Genomic DNA, 20,881 nt, shown 5'->3' with positions numbered 1-20,881 from the left:
TCATCCTCGACGTCTATCAGCTTTGGAGGACTGTTCATTTGTTATATTCGCATTGTTGTATTGTTTGATAAATGATAACACATGCGGTCACACGCGTATAAACGGACCAAATTTTATGATGTTGTCGTTTTTTCCGTCCGTTTCTGATAACATTTGGTGGGTAGATAGACTAAATACAAGCACAATTTCACGATATGTTCTAAAAAATCTTCCCCTGAGTTACAAATACGTATAGAATTTACATACATTTAAGTAAATGGTAATTTACATACATTTTTGGTGTCCCTGATTAAAATTTCGTGTTTATTTCACTCAGAATGAAGTACTCTTCAAATGTACCAAATTTCTGACGAAAAAAGTCAACAAAAGAACTACACTGCACTTATTACAATTATGTTAGGTACTACTTATGTTAGCACTGATTGACTAGCACGTTATCTTTTACGCGGATTAGCAAAGTAATATTTTGGTTTTAATTAACAAAAGAATTAAAATCGGCCCAAACATGGTACGCTATAAACAAGCGATGTAGTCATATGAAAAGTAGGTATATCATGAAAAGTTAGTTACTTAGATTAAAGTTTACTGAGTTTCTTAGTCCTACATCAGCATCAAATACTCCTCGTAGAAAACTGGCCAAATATATCAGTAGGTACCTTATTTCTATGGTTACATGGTTACATATGGTTTGGCCACTTTAGCTACCACTATTGCTAACTACCCTACTTTCTACTACATTTGGTACCTCCTTATTGAGGATTGAGGATATGTAAAAGGACATGTAAAACATTAAGTTTCATCATGTTGTTTTTTTTATTTCATTTAGTTTTAAGAAATAAATCATATATTAATGAATTAAGTGCTAAAGGAATATATTTATTCTTTAGTTTAATTTAAAACATTTCGTTTAAAATAAATCTTTTATTTATATAATTGGCAAATTGGTGTACAATTAACACGTAAATGCAACGAAAGTGCGGAAATAAAAATATCTTCGCATGGAAATATTTATTACAGCTAGACCAAGAAAAGTCTGCAACGATTTCGATAGACGATAGATAGATTTATACGTCATAATTTCTTAGCAGTTTGACGTTTAAAATAACACTTGCACTGCGTGCGCTATCTAAATCGTTGCAGACTTATCTTGGTCTAAGTCTAGTCTGGTAGAAAAAACCTGTTCAACCGCACATAACAACCAAACAGGTCAGATAAGATTTACGTGCAAGGTTGTTATGATAAAACAATACCTACAACACATAAAACAAGACGAAAAACATTTTTAAGAAATAAAAACTACTTAGGTATATGCAAAAATAATGTATTATCCCTAACAGTGGGTATCCAATTAGTGTTTTTACTATCTATACTCTTAATCAGTCTCAGTACAGTTACACAGATACCGCGTACCAACGACTTGTTACTTGATTATCTTTAATAAACAAAATACTTCCATATATCCTCTTTATCTCACTAATTGATATTATGCTCTGAGCAGCAATCTTTGTATTCGTTTGATTAATATGCAGCTGTTTTAGCAAAACCATGCAATTTTTTTTTTCATTGCAAACTAATATCTCTTATCTTTCTTCCAACTTCCAAGAAGGTTTATTGTCGAGGAACAATCATTGGTCACTTATATTATTCCTGAGTCAAATACCACGAATCACAATTATTTCAATATAATTGTTCATTAAAAAAAAACATTCTACTAGCGCGTTAACTAACGACTATCCCATAAAGGCTAAAACTGCAGTATCTTTATTACATTTGAAGATAACTTATCTTGTCTTCGATAAGATTTTAATAATTTGTTCGATAATTATCTACAGTCGTGGATTTACCAAACCGTACTTGTGGTTTATTACAAGTGTTATTAAGATTATTCTGATGGGAACTTTTCCGTTAGAAAGTTATCGAAAATATTAAAAGTCACAGCCAAATAACCCTATCTTCGAGAACTCGACACCACCTTTCAACAACAACAGACAAATATCCTACTTCATATCAAATTTCTTCAAAACAAAAGCACAGCAATATATAATACCACAAATTGATTCTTAAGTTATTTTACGCCACAGATGCACCTCCATCTACCACAAGATTAGCTGCATTCAAATTAGGGAACATATCACTAGCGGCTAGCAAAACCATTCTAGCCACTTCATCTGGCTCTATAATCTGTCTGCTTGGCACCATCCCGGCTAGAGCCTCGTACATATCGTTTGCTTCATCTTCATCTATATTTATGTTTTTCAATATGTTGGTTCTAGTCAAACCCGGTCTTACTGCATTCATCTTAACTCCCTCCGGTGCTAGTTCTACTGCGCTGACCTTTGTAAATCTTTCTAGCGCTTCGGCAATCATGCTGCCTGTCACAAAACCTGGCCGCGCCCGGATAGGAGCTGAGAACACGTTCACTATATGTCCTTTAGTTTTCACTAAATATGGTAAACACTTTTGAGTTAACTCGTACGGTACACGGAGATTGATCGCGAACAGGTCGTCAAAAGTCACCATGTTTGCGTCAAATAGCGAGGTTAATCCAATCTTTCCAGCACAGTTGATGAGTATGTCTATTCGTCCGAAAATTTCCACAGTTTTCTGAGCGACTACAATGCAACTGTTGACCGCAGTTAAGTCTAATTGTACTGGTAGCGGTTTGATTCCTTTGGCTTCTTGGCAAGCTTTGGCCACGGCTTGGAGTCTCGCTTCGTCTCTGCCCACTAATGTGAGAGTGGCTCCATGGGCGGCGAACATTTTTGCGGTGACTGCTCCAATACCGGAGCTAGCCCCTGTCACTATAACGACTTTTCCCGTGAAATCCATTGGTTCATTTATATAAACACTATAACACACGTCTGTCTCAAGCCGGCTCGTGTTTGACACTGAGAGCACGTTGTGTTTACCATATCGCGGCGATTACGTAGTGTCTATTTATGTAACTTATTATCACAACGACACACCTAAACGAGTTTGTCAATACGCGCAGACGCAACAAACAACTCTGAATGATTACTTTAAGTAATATGTTGTTGGATTTTCCTTATGTTTATTTATGTGTCTGTACAGTCTGTAAACATGAAGCTAAAGCAGAATGGTGACTAAGAACATAATATAGAAGGTGTCTATGTAATGAAATTATATCAATAAAATGAAGTAAAAAGAATATTTTATGAAGTAAACCTTATCTATCTTTTTAAGAATAATTTGAAACCTAGTAAAGGTTTCAAATTATTCTTAACTACTTCTAACGTACAATATTTTTTTTACGTTTCATTTAAAAGACTTCTTTGTTCAAAAGATAAATTTAAAGTTAAAATTGCGGTAAATAAGCGGCCAGACAATCTTTGGAATGCATGTTGTTTATTTAATTTACAAAATAAATGTTACTGTTTAAATAAAATAAATATTGTTTATATTTTTTATACATAATATATATATATATATATATATATAGACCTCTGTACATTTCAAATCATCTTCATCATCAAATATTTCTAGTCTACCTATTTCAGTTATTTCATTTATTTCTTAATTCCTTATTCATATCTGATAACAACATAAGTTAGTGAATACCGGTTTCCAGCCATTTATGACAAAACAATGCAATTACCTATAATCTCCATTACCTCGTATGTAATTAAAAATACATTTTAAAAGCGAGTTGTAGTTTAACAATAAGCGGTTAATCGTACAAATTACGAATACCATTACATATAATCATTAAAATATCAATCTGTTTTTGGTATGCACGATTAAAAGTAGATGAAATCGGCAACTCTATACATCGTAATTAGGTGTAAAACAATTTCAAATCAAATCAAAACTGCGAAGCGGAACCGTCTACTACCATTTGCGCAGAGTTCAAATTGGGCAGCGTGTCACTGGCGGTGAAAACCACCATCCTAGCGATCTCCTCAGGCTCTATAACCTTCCTTGTGGGCAAAAACTCCGCTATCAACTCATAAGTGTCATCCATGATTTCATCATCCACATTCAAATTCCTCAGATAATTCGTTCTTGTATAGCCTGGCCTTACTGCGTTCATTCTCACTCCTTCTGCCGCTAATTCTAAAGCACTTGACTTCGTGAATCTTTCTAAGGCATCTCTAATCATATTAGCTGGTAGGAATCCAGGCCGCACTCGCATAGGCGCACTGAACACGTTCACAATATTGCCCTTCGTCTTTAGCAGATGCGGTAAACATTGCTGTGTCAAATTGTAAGGCACTCGAAGATTAAGCGCGATTAGGTCATCGAAAATCTCCATGGAGTTATCGAAAAGCGATGTACAGCATAACTTTCCAGCGCAGTTGACTAACACGTTAATCTTTCCGAAGGTATCCACAGTCTTTCTTACTAGTTTCTCACAGCTATCAGGTTCGGTAAGATCCAAGAGTATGCATAAAGGCTTATTTCCTTTAGCTTCTTCGCAAGCCTTGGCCGTTGCTAGTAGTCTTTCCTCGTTTCTTCCGACGATGGATAGTAGAGCGTTGTGAGAGGCGAACAGTTTAGCAGAGGCCGCACCAATGCCAGAACTGGCACCAGTAATAATGACAACTTTTCCGGTAAAATCCATGGCGCGTCAGTCACAGTTCGCAATTCGCGTATCACTGCATTTTTGCTAAGCAAAGGTTACTAAGTACTAAGCACATTCTTCTTTAACGACCGATTCAATAATTATACTTGGTTAACGTGTATTGTCCAATGCAATAAATGTCGTAAACGGTGCACTAATTTGCGGTACTTAATGTAAATGTAAATGTGGGTGTGTAAGTGGTAAATGAGAAGGATTGACATAACAAACTGATTTAAATTACATAATTATATGCCCTGAAATCACAATAGGTACCTACTACTCAGATTTCTATTGTAACTACGTTTTTTGTCCACTCATGATGACAAAAAGGCCTGTTATCTAAATAAACCGACAGATTAAGGAAAGTTATGTTGACACAAACACTTTTTAGGATTATTCCCTACAATGCAAAGCAGCTTTATAAAATCTTAGAAAATTCTACGGAGAAAAAAGATTAATCGTTTTTCATAATGTTTGGTGTAGAAAATCCCCTGTAACAACAAATTTTCGTTCCTCAAATGATCCGCCCGGGCGTAATTTGATAAAACATAATAGGAGGAAAGCGGATGGGCAAATCTGTCAATAAATTGTGGGAGAGCTGTCATCGGAGCCGTACTGTGATTCACAACGGGAAACATATCGTTAGACCGACCATTGTAAGACGAATGAAAAGGTCCTGAGTATGATAGGAGAAAAGCGATGCTTGTTAAATGCAATAAGAAATAGGAGAGGCATGATGGTAGGACACCTTATACGGCATGACAACTTTTTACAACAAGGCAGGATTGAAAAGAGAAGAGAAGAAGGGAGACCTAGAATCACTTATCTCAGCCAAATAAAAAATAATACGTTGTAAATAAGAGGAAATTAAAAGACTGGCACAAGACAGAAATGAATGGCGATTACTCCACTGACAAGAGCAAAGCTTTAAGTTGTGCGAGGCAGGAACAAACTTTGGAGAAACGTCCAGTTGAGGACTGCCAATCATCTAAGTGGTGAAGGTGGGAATTGGACGACGAACGACCAAATGCGACCCCTGGGATACAGTCCTTACATTTACCATGGAAAGGTAGCGGGAGACCTGAAGGTGTAAGTGTGACCCTCGGGCCAAGAGACCCTTGCTCTAAACCACCCCCGAATACAAGCATCCCCGCTCTACAGATGTAGTGCATAACTATTTTCCATCGTATTTTCTCGGAAACATTCGTATTTGTCATGCTACTTCATTCAGTACTTTTTATACCGCAACTGACTGAAATAGCAAGACAACGTTCGTAAAATACGACGGAAAATAAACCCCTTATTCATAAACGTCTACTATAAAGTTGACAAGCCGATAATAATCGTTTGTCGCTTTCCGACGTATCGGTATGATGGAAAGGGACAAACGATTATCGGCTTGTCAACTTTAGTATTAGACGTTTATAAATAAGGGGATAATGCACTACATTTTGTAACAAGTATCGTTCCAAAATACAGTCGAGTACAAATCGTTTCGTGAACACAACAGCCGATCGGGTGTTTGTAATGGATCCTGATTTATAGCAAGCTTCAGTGCTTGGTATTATTCCCGTGTCATATACAAATTCACCAGTATAAGACTAACCCTAGTGTACTCATAGTTACTACGGCTCTCGAGGTCATGTTATAATGGTAAAATAAACTGGTAGTTGGAAGGCAATAGGAATAGCGGGCCCTGGGAATACGAGATATGACACGGTGCGAGTGCACGGGAGAGATTTTGGTGGAAATATTGGCAGGAGGAAGTAATGCAATGCAAACACTTTTTTTTTTTCGATAAGCAGATATGTATTAGGTCGCTTATCTACTAGAAATAATATATTACTCTGTTCTACAGTGTGTTTGATACGCGGGGTTTTTAATGCAGGGCTTGATTCTACTCGCTAAATCGACCTAAACAGTTTTACTATGAAAATGGGACCAAACCCAAAATCGTGAAAAAAATTAGGCTTTTCCAATATAAAGGGGAATAGAATGCTTGTCAGAATTTAGTGACAGGATAAAGGTTTTTAGTCCACTTATTTTATGATATCCACAGGAAATACGCTATTCAAACATTCGATATAGTATTTTAAAAGAAAACTTCCTGCAGACCTAACTTCAATCCAATCTAGTAAGTAAGCTATTTCCATCGGAGAATACAAATAAAAGTCTTAATCTTGAGTTACCTACTGGACTCCTTTTCATTGAGGACATCGGTTTCCTGCAGATTTACAGAGCACACGGCTATCTAACCTAACGTCCCGCTAGGAATTGGCCAAGTCTCAAATCTAGATCTTTTTACTCGTACCTACATTCTAGGTCGTGCTACGATGAGCTTCTATTCAGTAAAAAACAGAAATAATTGCACAGCCTTGCAAAATTATATACATGGACAAAAAAAAGAAACTGTACATAGGCACCAATACACACACACAATACAGCAAAAATAACAAAGCATGTGTATGTAAGTGTGCAGGTAGCAATATGTCTTGAGTGTCCTTTTAGGTCTTAGCCTTTTTCTTTTTATGCACTTACGTGACAGAATTGCACTTCTATATCTGACGTTTGTGAAGTTTAAAAGGGCCCTCTCATTAACAGTCCGCCGGACGGTATCGCCCTGTCAGTTGTCCGGAACTGTCAAAATTTTGTTCTAACTGACAGGCCGATACCGTCCGGTGGACTGTTGTCCGGAACTGTCAAAATTTTGTTCTAACTGACAGGCCGATACCGTCCGGCGGACTGTTAATCAGTGGGCCCCTTTAAATGCAGTTCCATGGAACATTTCTCAATCAAGACAAAACCGAAACTCTTGTATTTGCATTTTCTATGTAAACTAATCAAAACTTGACTTTGAACTTTTACTTTGTACCTTGAGATTGCAGCGTTCACTGTGCTTAGATAACAGCTTATTAGTCATTCGACGTAACTTACCTGTAACAAAACAAATATTGCATCAGAAAACAATTATAACATAAATTACACAGAGTTAAAAAATTATTAAGTACCTCACTAAAAAACCGGACCAGTGCGAATCGGGCTCGACCACCGAGGGTTCTGTACTTTATAGTGTTTGTTGTTGCAGCGGCAACAGAAATAAATCATCTGTGAAAATTTCAACTGTCTAGCGCGGTTCATGAGATACAGCCTGTGGTGACAGACAGACAGACGTATAGTGGAGTCTTAGTAATAGGGTCCCGACTCCCGATTCTACCCTTTGGGTACGGGCCCTAAAAAATTGTTTCGCGGGTCGCTGACCGAGCAAGACAGAGCTAAACTCAAAATTCAAAATTCTTTGCGGTTTATCGAATATGCAAAGTAAGTAAATATTTATTGCTCCAATAATAAAAAAGATACGCTGACAAAACAAATTGATGACAAGACATGACTATCCGAATAGGCCTCCAGCAGTGGGAGACAATGCAGGCTATAAAAAAGGGGGCTTCTAATAACAATCATCTTTATAACACAGGGGGTTGATGAGGGTGTAACACTTATACATATCACTTGCGCGTAATACGAGAGGGGCGAGGGGGGGGGGGGTCATTACCCCATCGGAATCGTTGCCATAGCGACGAGTAATTATACGAGGCTGATGGGGAACATACGTTAATGAAAACAGGATGGCGATGATATCATTAATACCATTAAATTAATTAATACCAATTGTATTGGACCTATAAAATAACCTCGGCAATATCGTCGGCGAAACGAAAGCCCACAGACTTCGCTGGTTCGGTCACCTACTCAGAATGGGAGAGGATCGGGCTGTCAAGAGGGCGCTCTCCGACTGGTAGCCGTCCGGTGGGTCGGCCCAGGTATCGCTGGGAAGACAGCGTGACAGCGGATCTGCTTCAGCTTCGCGTCAGTAACTGGCAGGAAGTTGCACAGGATCGGGACAGGTGGCACGCTCTCGTTCCGGAGGCCAAGACTCTCTTTGGATCGCTGAGCCAAAATAGTTTATAAAATAACCTCGGTAATTAAAATTATTGTTTTGAACACAGCGGCGGCAACAACGTCGCCGCAACAGTTCATGGAAGCCTGGGGTCCGCTTGGCAACTAATCCCAGGAATTGGCATGGACACTAGTTTTTACGAAAGCGACTGCCATCTGACCTTCCAACACAGAGGGTATAGGACTTATTGGGATTAGTCCGGTTTCCTCGCGATGTTTTCCTTCAATATCAAATGATAATTTATGTATATACGTTTTGAAAAACTCATTGGTACGAGCACAGAAATATTATACGTTTCTAAGGTTTCTTTAATATTTGGTACCACTAGGTTACCAGCGCTTACGTCCCCTTAATCATGTAGCATCTATTCCTAATTCCTACACATTAGCGACGGGCTTTAATAGTAACGATGATCACAAACCATCCTCGCTTGACGCTCGAGCAATTAAGACGAACGCTACGGTTATCGTTAGTATCCGCGATCCCGTCGCGTCGCTACTGGTACGTTCGGCTCACACCAAAATTGGTGTCTAGCAGTAGTTGCCGCGCGCCGCTACGGAACGGACACCTGCTCGCGCTTGCGTCACTTTGCGGTCATATCTGTCGTAAATAAGGTAAGCAGATCCAAATTTGGATTTTCTTGATACTTGTTTTGGATTATTGTAAGTAAATTTAAATAATGTTCCTTTTTAGGTACATAATTTAAAAAAACTGTCATTTTCGTTCCGGCCGCATTCCTGACAAACGGCCCAAATTTCTGACGTCTGGTAACCCTAGTCAGGCGTGGGTCATTCCGCGATTTCGTCAGGCGTGGCTCACTCCGCGATTTCGTCGCTTTGCTACAGGTAGCTAAAAATACATCCGTCCCACACCAATTTTGGTGGCTAGCCATAAGCCGCGCGTGGCGCTGTCGTCACCTAGCGGCCATATCTGTGCTAATCGTAACAAACGCGTTTTGTTAGAGAGTGAGTCTTCTGTGCCTAGTACTATTATTTATTCTGTGCCCTAGTCGTAAAAGACGCGCGCTTTATCGCAGTGCAATTCGCTCATAATCCGCCTGCAGGTTAAATGAGTAAGTATTTCAAATATGCAGGAAATAAACTTCTGCACAATTTAATACGCGACTTTCAGGTAATTAATGAGACATATTTAATGTTTATAGTCCAGGTGTTAACGATGCAGCCGGCCCAGGCAGAGCTTAAAATAATTTAGAATATTTAGACTATACTGTAGTGCCTATTGCATTCCACAGCTTACCTTCTGTTATATTTAAATTAAACAAAGATCAGACTAATGCGGACCCTTGTTTTCTCGATCTTCTTATACGCGTCCGAAACCTGGACCATCAAAACCGAAACCCGTCGCAGGATAGATGCGTTCGAGATGTGGTGCTGGCGGAGAATGCTCCGGATCTCTTGGACTGAACGCCGTACAAATGCATCAATTCTCGACGAACTTAACATTACAACGAGGCTCTCCACTGTTTGCTCCCAACGTGTACTTGGTTTCTTCGGCCATCTGAGCAGGGCAGGGCCAGATAGCCTGGAAAAGCTCCTTATTACTGGCCGTATGGCAAGGAAGCGTAGGGGTGGACGTATGGCCACGCGTTGGGCGGACAGAATAACGTCAGAGACAAACGCCACATTGCAGGCTAGCATGCACTGGGCCCAAGACAGAGTGGCTTGGAGAGCGCTGGTGAAAAGTGTCCACATTCGTCACGTCCCTCAGCCATGAGGATACGACAAGGAAGAGAAGATATTTAAATTTCAGAAACTTTCTTGTAGAAACTGATTTTTGCTATTGTAAGAATAAAAACACCAGAGCACCAATTATACCAATATTTATTAAGGAATCACAAATATGAGAGTTTAGGTCTTACATAAGTCAAAGTCAAAGTCAAAGTCAAAAATACTTTATTCATGTAGGCCTAGTAACAAGCACTTATGAACGTTTTACATAATAATATATTATCTTAAGCTAATTATCAGAGCAATTTATTGAAGTTAATATTATTCCATAGTAATATTGGATTATTATACAGATCAAATTTAATACTAAGAATTTCACAAAAAGATCGTCAAACATAAAAAAAAATTGTATAAAAAATACTAGTCTAGAATGTTTCTAGAATAAAATCTAAATGTCAATAACAAATGTCAATAAAACTTAACAAAGAAGTACATACATTGAATTATCTATTTCGAGTCACAATTAATCCCACGTTGTTTTATCACTCATGTAGTCTTGTGTGGTATAATAAGCTTTAGAAATAAGTTTACGCTTTACATAATTTTTAAATTTATTAATTGATAATTCAGTAATATGGTTTGGAAGTTTATTATAAAATCTTACACAATTACCCATGAATGATTTTTTAATTTTATGGAGCCGTGTGAAGGGCACTGCGAGCTTATGTTTATTTCTAGTATTAATATTATGAATGTCACAATTTTTCCTAAAATTAACAATATTTTTATGTACATACAGAATATTCTCATAAATATATTGACAGTGCACTGTCATTATGTCAATTTCCTTGAATTTATCTCTAAGTGAGTCTCTATGGTTCAATTTATATATTGCTCGAATAGCCCGCTTCTGCAGAACAAAAATGGTATTTATCTCTGAAGCACCGCCCCACAGTAAAATACCATATGCCATAATGCTATGGAAGTAACTAAAATATACTAATCGAGCTGTTTTCACATCAGTTAACTGACGGATTTTGCTCACTGCAAAAGCTGCAGAACTCAGTCTACTCGAAAGAGTAGCAATATGGGGACCCCACTGAAGTTTAGAATCTAAAGTTATACCAAGAAAAACTGTACTATCAACTAATTCCAATTCCTCATCCTTCACAATGACACTTGTTTGCACATGCCTTACGTTACTACTAGTGACAAACTGAATACATTTAGTCTTTTTCTCATTTAACAATAAATTATTAACATTGAACCAATTTACTACCTTTGAAATAGCATCGTTTACATCATTGTACGCTTGTTGCTGTCGTTTGACTTTGAAAATAAGTGAGGTGTCGTCTGCAAACAATACTATGTCATGGTGGGTCTTTACAAGGAATGGCAAGTCATTTATGTAGATAAGGAACAGGAAAGGCCCCAATATTGACCCCTGTGGTACACCCATAGAGACCAATGACCCCGGTGATCGCTGTCCACTCACATCGACCCTTTGTATTCTACCATTTAAGTAGGACTTAAGTAAATTCAGTGCCGATCCTCTAACTCCATAATAGTGTAGTTTCCTGATCAATGTTTCATGACAAACGCAATCGAACGCCTTAGACAAATCACAGAAGACACCTAAAGCATCTCGTGACTCCTCCCAGGCATCGAAAATATGCTTAATTAGCTCAACACCAGCATCGGTTGTTGAGCGACCCCGTGTGAAACCAAACTGCTTATTATGCATTAAATTATTGCCGTTAAAATGTCGTACTAATTGTGAAAGAACTAATTTTTCAAAAATCTTGCTGAATGTTGGTAGCACAGATATCGGTCTAAAGTTAGTGGGGTCAGAGCTGCTACCAGATTTAAACAAAGGAGTTATTTTACTATGTTTCATTAAATCAGGAAACTCGCCGCTATCGACACTGTTGTTAAATATAACTACCAAGTCAGGCGCTACAATTTCTACTAAGGATTTGACAGCATGGACAGAGACTCCCCAGAGGTCATTCGTTTTTTTGACATTAATTGATTTAAACGCCTTTATTACATCTGAGGTACAAACATGTTCAAAATGAAGGTCTCTACAACACTCTGGAGCGTTATCTTTTAATAATGTAACAGCAGATGAGGGTGATGAATTTAAATCCTTAGTTGTGGATACTGGTACCTCGGTGAAAAATTTTTCAAATTCAGTAGCTACTTCTAAATTGGAATCTATAATTTTGTTATCAATATTTAGTTTCAGTTCTTTCATTGTGTGTTTCGAGCGACCAGTCTCCACATTAATAACTTTCCAAGTTGCTTTAATAATGTCCGGACTATTTTTAATTTTCTGACTTAGATAATTCCGCTTAGCTATATGACAATCTATTTTAAACTTCTTCGAATATTCCTTGACATGTTCTTTAAATTCATCACTCGTATTAAACCGCCGTTCCTCATACAAAGCATACAGTTCACGTCTCCGTTGATGTAAGTCCGCAGTAGCCCACTCACTAAAAACAGATGCACCACTAACTACGACCGATTTTGAAGTAAATATCGCGTTATAATGTTCCATAAAAGTGTGAAAGAATGAATTATACATACTATTAGGACTCATATCGGAAGACAAAAAGGGTAGCGCCTGAACTAGACTTTGCTTCATTCTTTCCACGCGGTCCGAGGTTACTGGTACAAAAGTAATTTGTTTTCTCAATGTATTTTTCCGTCACATAGATAATATGTGACGTCCCACGGGTAAAGGTACCTTATGGCGGTTGACACTTACGCTATTATTAGTTAACGCCGCTCCAATATTATTGCAGCGCTATGCGACGTAAGCGCCAGCCGCCATGAGGTACCTTTTACCGTGGAACTTCACACGACGCCATTCACGCGCAAACACGATCTACAAGATGTACGACACCACTAGTGATGTGGCATTCCCGGTTATGGTTAGTGATGTAAAGCACCGATAAATGACGATTCCGCCTTTTACTATGATATTTTTTTTATCCGTGAAGAAGAGACACATAGTGTGACGTCACAACAACCGCGTCAAACTGTCACAATGTGATACAATGAATCCACTTCCTTTACATGAGATTTGCCTAAGTAATTAAAAATAAATGAAAGCGTATAAAGATGTTTGTTGTATTTTCCGAGCACTTGTTCGTGCAGTCGCCATCAGATATATCGGAACGGCCAAGGTGCTCACAAATATCCCAACACGCCTTTATTGTCAAGATTTTAGAGTGCGTGTTCAGATATTATTGAGCACCGTGACGTCGTCGTCGTCGTTGACGTCGTGGCGCGCGTGCTAGCGCACCTGGAGGGCGGGCGACACGTCGCGGCGATATTCTGCGACCTCTCGCGCGCCTTCGAAATGGTCGACCACGCGCTGCTTTTGGCAAAGATGTCTCGATACGGTATTGAAGGTGAATTTCACAAATTAATAGAATCATTTTTAAGCAATCGTAAGCAGTGTACCTACGTCTTAAATGCAAAGTCTAACCTGGAAACCATGGCTGATGCGGCGGTTCCCCAAGGCTCGACGATGGGAAATTACCTGTTTCTTTTGCTTGTCAATGATATCACATCAGCATGTATCGGCCCAGAATATGTTATGTTCGCGGACGATACATGCATCATAGTGAATGCAGATAATTTATTAGACTTAAAATCCAAACTGAGAGAAGTTATGAAACTAATATCTCGATGGTTCACAGTCAATGGTATGTGTCTAAACGTAGACAAAACCAATATAATTCATTTTCAGCTGCGCAAAACTAACAACAGTATGCTCGATATAAGTTTGAACGATGTACTTGTGCCGCAAGTTGATAGCGTAAAATACCTAGGATTTGTAATTGACGAGGGGCTGTCGTGGGCACCACACATAGATGAAACTTGTAATAAGCTGTCTTCAGCGTCCTATGCATTATCTAGGTTGGCTCCCAGTCTGTCTATAGATAATTTAAAAAAAGCATACTATGGATACTTTAATTCCATTCTAACCTACGGAATTGATTTGTGGTGTACCGCAGCCGAACGTGACAGGATATTCAAAATCCAAAAACGTGCCATCCGGGTTATTGCTAAAAAACCTGTTGAATACCCGGCACAAGAACTATTTAAAAAACACAAAATCTTAACTTTGCATAGCATTTACATCCTTGAGGCTTGCAAATACGTCAGACTGAATCTAAGCTCATACATGACCACCGCGCAGCGTCTCGGCTGCGACGCGCGCCGCCGCCCGCACCTGCTGCTCGTGCCGCGCGCCCGCCTAGCCAAAACTCGCAAGTCGCTCGCTGTGTTTGGCGTTAAAATCTATAATGCTCTTCCAGCAGATATTAAAAATTCACCAACCGATGCAATCTTTCTTAAAAAATTAAAAGAATATCTTCTAGGCATGGCCTTTTATAGCATTGATGATTTTTTCGAATCATAGAATATCATCACTAATCCAAAAATATATAGGTAAAAATTGTCAGTAAATAAGAACAAAAAAACTATACTCATCCTTTTCTTTTGGGTGCTAGTACTAGTGTAAGACAAAGATAATATGATTCTCTCTGTCAATGTTTGAAATGAGACAACTAAATGCAAAAAATTATGTAAATATATAATATTAATATCAATATGTAATAATAATTAATCAGTAAATACCTGAAATGTAAATAACAGTTAGATATTGTACATTTATATTTATTGACTTGTAAAATGATTGCCTTTTACCAATAAAACATCTGAATCTGAATCTGAACCTCGGCCGCTCCGACATATTTGATCACGACTGTACAACTTATTCCATGATTTGCTTTAAAACCACTTCGAAGCTTAAACTTATGTTGTGACATCAAAATGATATCACTTTGATATCACAATACACACAATGTACCTAAGTTTGAATTGGTCTCTTAGTAAATCTAGATATAGCAAACAAGCCTATATTTCGATGCAGTCCATCTAGCACGATCCACATTATTACCCGGCATTGTCCGCCTAAACTTAGCCTAATGATCGTCACATATCATCGCCGGTTGGCTGCTCAAATTAACAATAACTAAACAACACGACAAGTGTTCATACATGACGCGAGATTACCTCCCGTAGAGCCAGCGTTATGATGTTTTTAGGAAGACTCGTTGCCACCAATCATTGACCAATCATTGGTGTATGGGCCTTAGTTGCCTGATTATTAAATGATATTTGATTTAGATTTTTTGATTTTGATTGGCATTACGAGTATTTTATTTTTTAAATACAATTGTGTTGTGACTGCGTATACCCAGTCGCCTCTGCATCCTACAGCATTTTATAGTATTACAATCCATGTTTACCGCCAGAACAAATTTCGTTAATAAGCATAGCGATGCTGCAAAAGAAAGGCAAGGCTTTTTACAAAAAATAAAGTGTCCAATGTTCGTGCCGTCGTATGTCATGACTTTTTGGAACGCTTCTGAGGTAATCTATAACTGGAAAAAAAACTTGGATTGACAATTAAAGGACGATATCGCCCACACTGTTAATTGTACATCGGTCGACCTTATGTCGTTTGGAATAGCTATTTGTACGAGCTTTTAAAGACAGCGCCAATGCACCGCCACCAGTTGCCGTCTTACATACTCTATCTAATAGTGTATGATCTGTGCACATGACATTTGCCTGAGGTTTAATACACGCGGTAGCACGATCAATCTGACGTGTCACTATGATGTTGTTCCAACACAATTGTATGTGACGAGACAATTGTCGTTATGCTCATATATTAGATGAGAATAATCAGTAGATTTATGCCGGTGCATCGTTGTTTACTTGTGTAATTGTAAAGTATGTTTTTCTGGACCTTTCCTGCGCTTCAATTATTGATGTGCCTAGAAAGTTACCAAAATTGCGAGATTTCTACAAGAAGGGAAAATATCGGAAATGACACGTTTCCGATATTTATATATCTTATATATATCTTTGTATATTAAGTTCCATGAAGTTTTTCAATTTTTGAGCACCGTTTCAAATTGTAGAAAATCTTCCGCAACTTGCACAATATTGCACATGCAAAGTTCATTGTATTGTTTGAAAATGTATTTTGTGTTACCTTTTCCCGTGGAACGCCACACATCTTTCATGAAGATGTCTTTAAGTGCATTAGCTGAAAAACTAAATACTATAAGTAGGTACAGTCACCTGCAATAATATGTTACACAAGGAAGGTCGCAAAAATATCTGACACGATCTTATTTGAAGAGCCATAAGAGCGTGTCACATATTTTTGCGGCCTTCGAAGAGTAACATATTATTGCAGGTGACTGTACATACATCGAGTTAAAGACAGATCACTAACAAGACAACGTTTAAGATGATGTTATCTGTTCCGTGTCATGTCGACATGTCAGTTGTCAGTAGACAAATGTTGCGACGACAGACAAACACCTTGAATACAAATTAGGTACCTACATGTATTTAATGTCAACGTTAACCAGAAAACATGTATCAATTCGATATGACTAGTTTAGAAAGCATTTAAATTAAAAAACACAAGTTTTTTGTTTGTTCCATTTTAAGACCATTATTGAAAATTATTCGTCATACATACAGTCGCTATCAGGGTGCGGCCAAGGTGTTCACAATATTTCAACACGCACTCTAACACCCTGCCCTGACAGTAGAGGCGTGTTCAGATATTTGTGAGCGCCTTATCCGCTCTGATATATCTGATGGCGACTGTAAATTGAACGAACAATAGCAACTAAGTATAATATCGTAATGAAATAAATCAAAAATTGCATATTAGCGTTTTCATGACAGGTATGTACAGTCAACTCAAATACTAAATAGACAGGCCGTGTTCCGCCTATTTCTAATAACACTAACTGACCGCCTCTTGGCACGGCTCGGATCCTAAAATACGATGCAGGAGGAGACAATAGTCGCATACAGTCAGTATCAAAACGTGTAAAGGTTGATACACCTGCTCAGAAAAATAATCGCCTATCGCCTGCTTCAAATGCCGAAAAAATCGCAACACAGGAAATAAAATGCGTCTGTACGGGACAACCCGTGGAATGTCCCAGTTCCGAAGAATAGTTTTGTAGCTTAAAAACAATCCGCAACAAAAAAACGTCAAGGGTAACCGATAATAGTACATTTCGATGCTAGTGCGGAAGGTATGTCATTACTTCACGAGTACCGAGGCAAGACTCGGGACGAGTGAAGAATGACATTTCCGCACGTGTATCGAACGACGTTTTTTAATACAGTTGCGAAAAAATAAGAAAAACATTGTTAATCGTACACTAAACAAAAGTGGTAACAGTGACAGCTCGGTTAGACGTCGTCTTTAAGTATATTATATCTATGGGCGTTTGGCAGCTATTCCGTTCCATTCAGTCAACTTATTAAGAACGGAATTTTCAATATTGAATATTAAAAAATAAACGTGTTATAATGATGAAGAGGTAAGTAATTAAATGTGAAATATGTAATATTTTTCGTATTCTTACATTAACGGTAGGTTTTTATGCTGATTACGACGTTTAAAGGAAACTAATATTAACACTCATCAATAAGTAGTCGTGAATTGGAACAAGTATAAATTTAAAAAAAATTGGAAAAGTAAAAAGCACTAGTTCGAGATAACCAACTTTCCGCACGCTGAACAGCTACGTAAAGTAGCACTTTTTGAGCAACTGTATTAAAAAAATATTTTATGAATACAACGATACAAAGCCGTTGAGCGTGCAAATTGGGCCTATAAAGGACAGTAACGAATGCAAACTGAGCCATTATGCAACCGACGCTGGGCGGGGAATGATTGGAATCCTATCGATACGGATTGATGGCCAATATGGAATTAATCGGAACAGGTAGTTTTATATCGAGCCTTTTCATTTGTATCTCATAGCGATACATACATCACTAACTTTATAGATACGGCACTTTTAAGTGATCTTATTTATTTATTATATGAAATTGCCATGTCTGTACGCGTCATATTTTTGCATGTGAGGATTGAATGAGGATTTTTTTGAACTTTTTAATTCCTTTTTTTTTCGTTTTTATTTAAACAAGTAATATTAATATTTTTTGTAGAGGTGTATCTTAATTTATAGAACATTGGCTACGAATTTCAGAAAAATTGTGCGAGTAGTTTGTGAGATTATAATTATTTTTAATAAATCTTAAAAATGACGTAAGTCGGAAACTATCAAATAAGAAGCTGAGACTTGGACAAAATAATAGACACCATTAGGGGTGCTTAGGTACCACAAAAAAATCGATACTCTATAATAAAAGGTCGCAAATGTAAATATGAAAGGCAGACCATATCCTTTAAGGGGTTACTCGAGGTTTTCATCGATTTTTGACAAGTTTTGAATTGTATCTTCTTTTTTTGCACTACAGATAGAATTATAAGACAAACGGTTATCGGTTCTTCAATCTTTTATCTCCGGTTTTGTCCACTGGATTTTGAAAAAAAAGAAAACTTATTTTTTTATGAATTTTTTAAACATTGTCTATAAAACCACTTTTTTCGTATCTAGTTTGCAGTGAAGGATCTTACACGTACGAAATATACATATTTGGGTTCGTCTTTGAAGTCTCGAAAATCGTGTCCAAGGATTTAATTTTAAACTAATTAACACAAAAGTTATGGCCACAAAACCAGTTTTTTAGCCTAAAATTGTTCAACTTTGATGCCAAATATCTCGAAGACACTGAACTTTAAAGTAAATATGGGATACTATATTGCTTAAAGCCGTTGCTGTTAATATGATAAACTACAAAAAAACATTAGAAAACTAAGGGACTCAGATCGAAGGTCATTGGCGAGGGGGAGCCACTTAATATGATGATATGTCACTGACACTTAAGACCGATTTGATTTGGCAAGATACACATTACATCTAAGAATCATCTAAGAACAAATGAGATGCGTAACACGCTTTAGTGAGTCCAGTGCCCGGTATATCAAAAGCTTGTAACTTGTAACAAAAGTGGAAGATCCTTTATACTCGTAACAAAAGCTGTCAAAAAGGGACTTCCACTTGTATTACAAGTTACAAGCTTTTGATAAACAGAGCACAGAAACTACCTACTTGCAAGGGTTAAGTTTAAGTAAATAATATTGGTTTGTTGTCGACTGTATTTGTTACAATGTTGCTAGTGTAAATCTGCAAGTGTGATCATAAATATAATACACAGTTGCAAATCCCTACCGCGAACCTGACACATTTGTCAAAGATATGGCTAATCTAGCCTTCCATTTATTCACTACCGTCTTTGATGTCTTGTCGTCGCCAAATGATTATACGACGATAATTCAAGATTTACTAGTAAAAATGGAGAAAATAGTAACGAATAGTGCGATATTTTATTCGGATATTTATTAAATCTATATAATTACTTGCAATATACTCTTATTATTTCCTTTGATACCAACAAATTGGTTTTTAGCTATCAATTAGCGTTTTTAAGTTTAGCTACGTACCTTAAGATGAAACAGGAGCTGAGTTCTAAATATTTTAGGTAAATATATCCGTCTCGCTAACGGAAGCGGCTCCTAAAACTAGTGCGATAAGGACAAGGCGAAACATCCTGCATCCTGCGTAAAAATCTCAAAAATCGAGGTTTCGTACTCGACTGTTTCCTACTACAAAACTTAACCAATCGTATCCAAATTTGGAAATCTAAATGATTATGAAATTATCTGCGTCGGACCGTTTTGCTTTTTTGGCTAATTGATATCAGTTTTGAATACCACGCCTCTCATTGCGGCGTAGTCAATTAGGCGATTTTGGTCATTTTTGAAGGGCTCTAGCGCCTTAAAAAACAAACATATCAAAAAAAGCAAAACGGTCCGACACAGATATTGACAATATTAATCTGTGTTGAAAAAATCATTACTCTATCATCAAAACCCACGGAGGAAACAGTCGAGTACGTTTGTATGGAGAAATGACCACTACTATTGGCTCTTAAGTTTAGGCCCGACCACCTACATACAGCCTTAGAGCGTTTTCACAGTGCCCGATCGGATATCGGATGTCAGATAGAAGTAAAATGTAATGTGATTTTTTGCCGTTTCTTTTGCGCAATTGTACGGAACCCTTCGTGCGCGAGTTAGACACGCACTTGGCCGGTTTTCACCACGGCAGACTTTAAAATTGATTAAAAAAAGCCCGATATGTGACCTACTAATATCCAATCGATTTTTGTCCCGATTTAATATAAAACTGATTTAATTTCCTGCACGTCCGGCGTTATCGTGCAGAGCGGGCGAGAGCGGAAATTTAAACTTTTCGCAACTAGGTACCAACCTCCATCGACAAAGTCTATATTAGTTTCTTATGAAACGCGATCGGTGATCTTATCTTTTTAGGGTTCCACACCCGACGAGTAAAACGGGACCCTATTACTAAGACTCCGCTGTCCGTCCGTCCGTCTGTCACCAGGCTGTATCTCACGAACCGTGATAGCTAGACAGTTGAAATTTTCACAGATGATGTATTTCTGTTGCCTCTATAACAACAAATACTAAAAACAGAATAAAATAAAGATTTAAGTGGGGCTCCCATACAACAAACGTGATTTTTGGCCGAAGTTAAGCAACATCGGGCGGGGTCAGTACTTGGATGGGTACTGTTTTTATAGATAATGGTACGGAAC

At 37.8% G+C, this 20,881-nt stretch overlaps 3 protein-coding genes and 1 long non-coding RNA gene across 6 annotated transcripts in view; 1 reads left to right on the top strand and 3 right to left on the bottom strand.

The window, feature by feature from the left end:
- Positions 1-20,881, bottom strand: part of LOC134675876 (heterogeneous nuclear ribonucleoprotein L) — a 678,145-nt gene that overhangs the window by 307,623 nt on the left and 349,641 nt on the right. The window lies entirely within an intron of this gene.
- LOC134675947 (uncharacterized) overlaps positions 1-20,881 on the top strand; it is a 205,412-nt gene that overhangs the window by 140,378 nt on the left and 44,153 nt on the right. The window lies entirely within an intron of this gene.
- LOC134675814 (oxidoreductase UcpA-like) lies at positions 986-2,949 on the bottom strand. Its single transcript, XM_063534111.1, has one exon. The coding sequence runs from the start codon at positions 2,827-2,829 to the stop codon at positions 2,071-2,073; it is 759 nt and encodes a 252-aa protein (XP_063390181.1). The 5' UTR covers positions 2,830-2,949; the 3' UTR covers positions 986-2,070.
- LOC134675811 (oxidoreductase UcpA-like) lies at positions 3,452-4,643 on the bottom strand. Its single transcript, XM_063534106.1, has one exon. It carries the CDS (start codon positions 4,580-4,582, stop codon positions 3,824-3,826), a length of 759 nt encoding a protein of 252 aa, XP_063390176.1. The 5' UTR covers positions 4,583-4,643; the 3' UTR covers positions 3,452-3,823.

Source organism: Cydia fagiglandana, chromosome 23 (assembly GCF_963556715.1).
Source record: "Cydia fagiglandana chromosome 23, ilCydFagi1.1, whole genome shotgun sequence".
NCBI lineage: Eukaryota > Metazoa > Arthropoda > Insecta > Lepidoptera > Tortricidae > Cydia > Cydia fagiglandana.
The sequence above is the reverse complement of the archived record's forward strand: the minus strand, read 5'-3'. Positions and strand labels throughout refer to the sequence as shown.

Excerpts from the sequence above, each read along its gene's own strand:
- LOC134675811 (XM_063534106.1), bottom strand. The coding sequence starts at position 4,582 with ATGGATTTTACCGGAAAAGTTGTCATTATTACTGGTGCCAGTTCTGGC.
- LOC134675814 (XM_063534111.1), bottom strand. The coding sequence starts at position 2,829 with ATGGATTTCACGGGAAAAGTCGTTATAGTGACAGGGGCTAGCTCCGGT.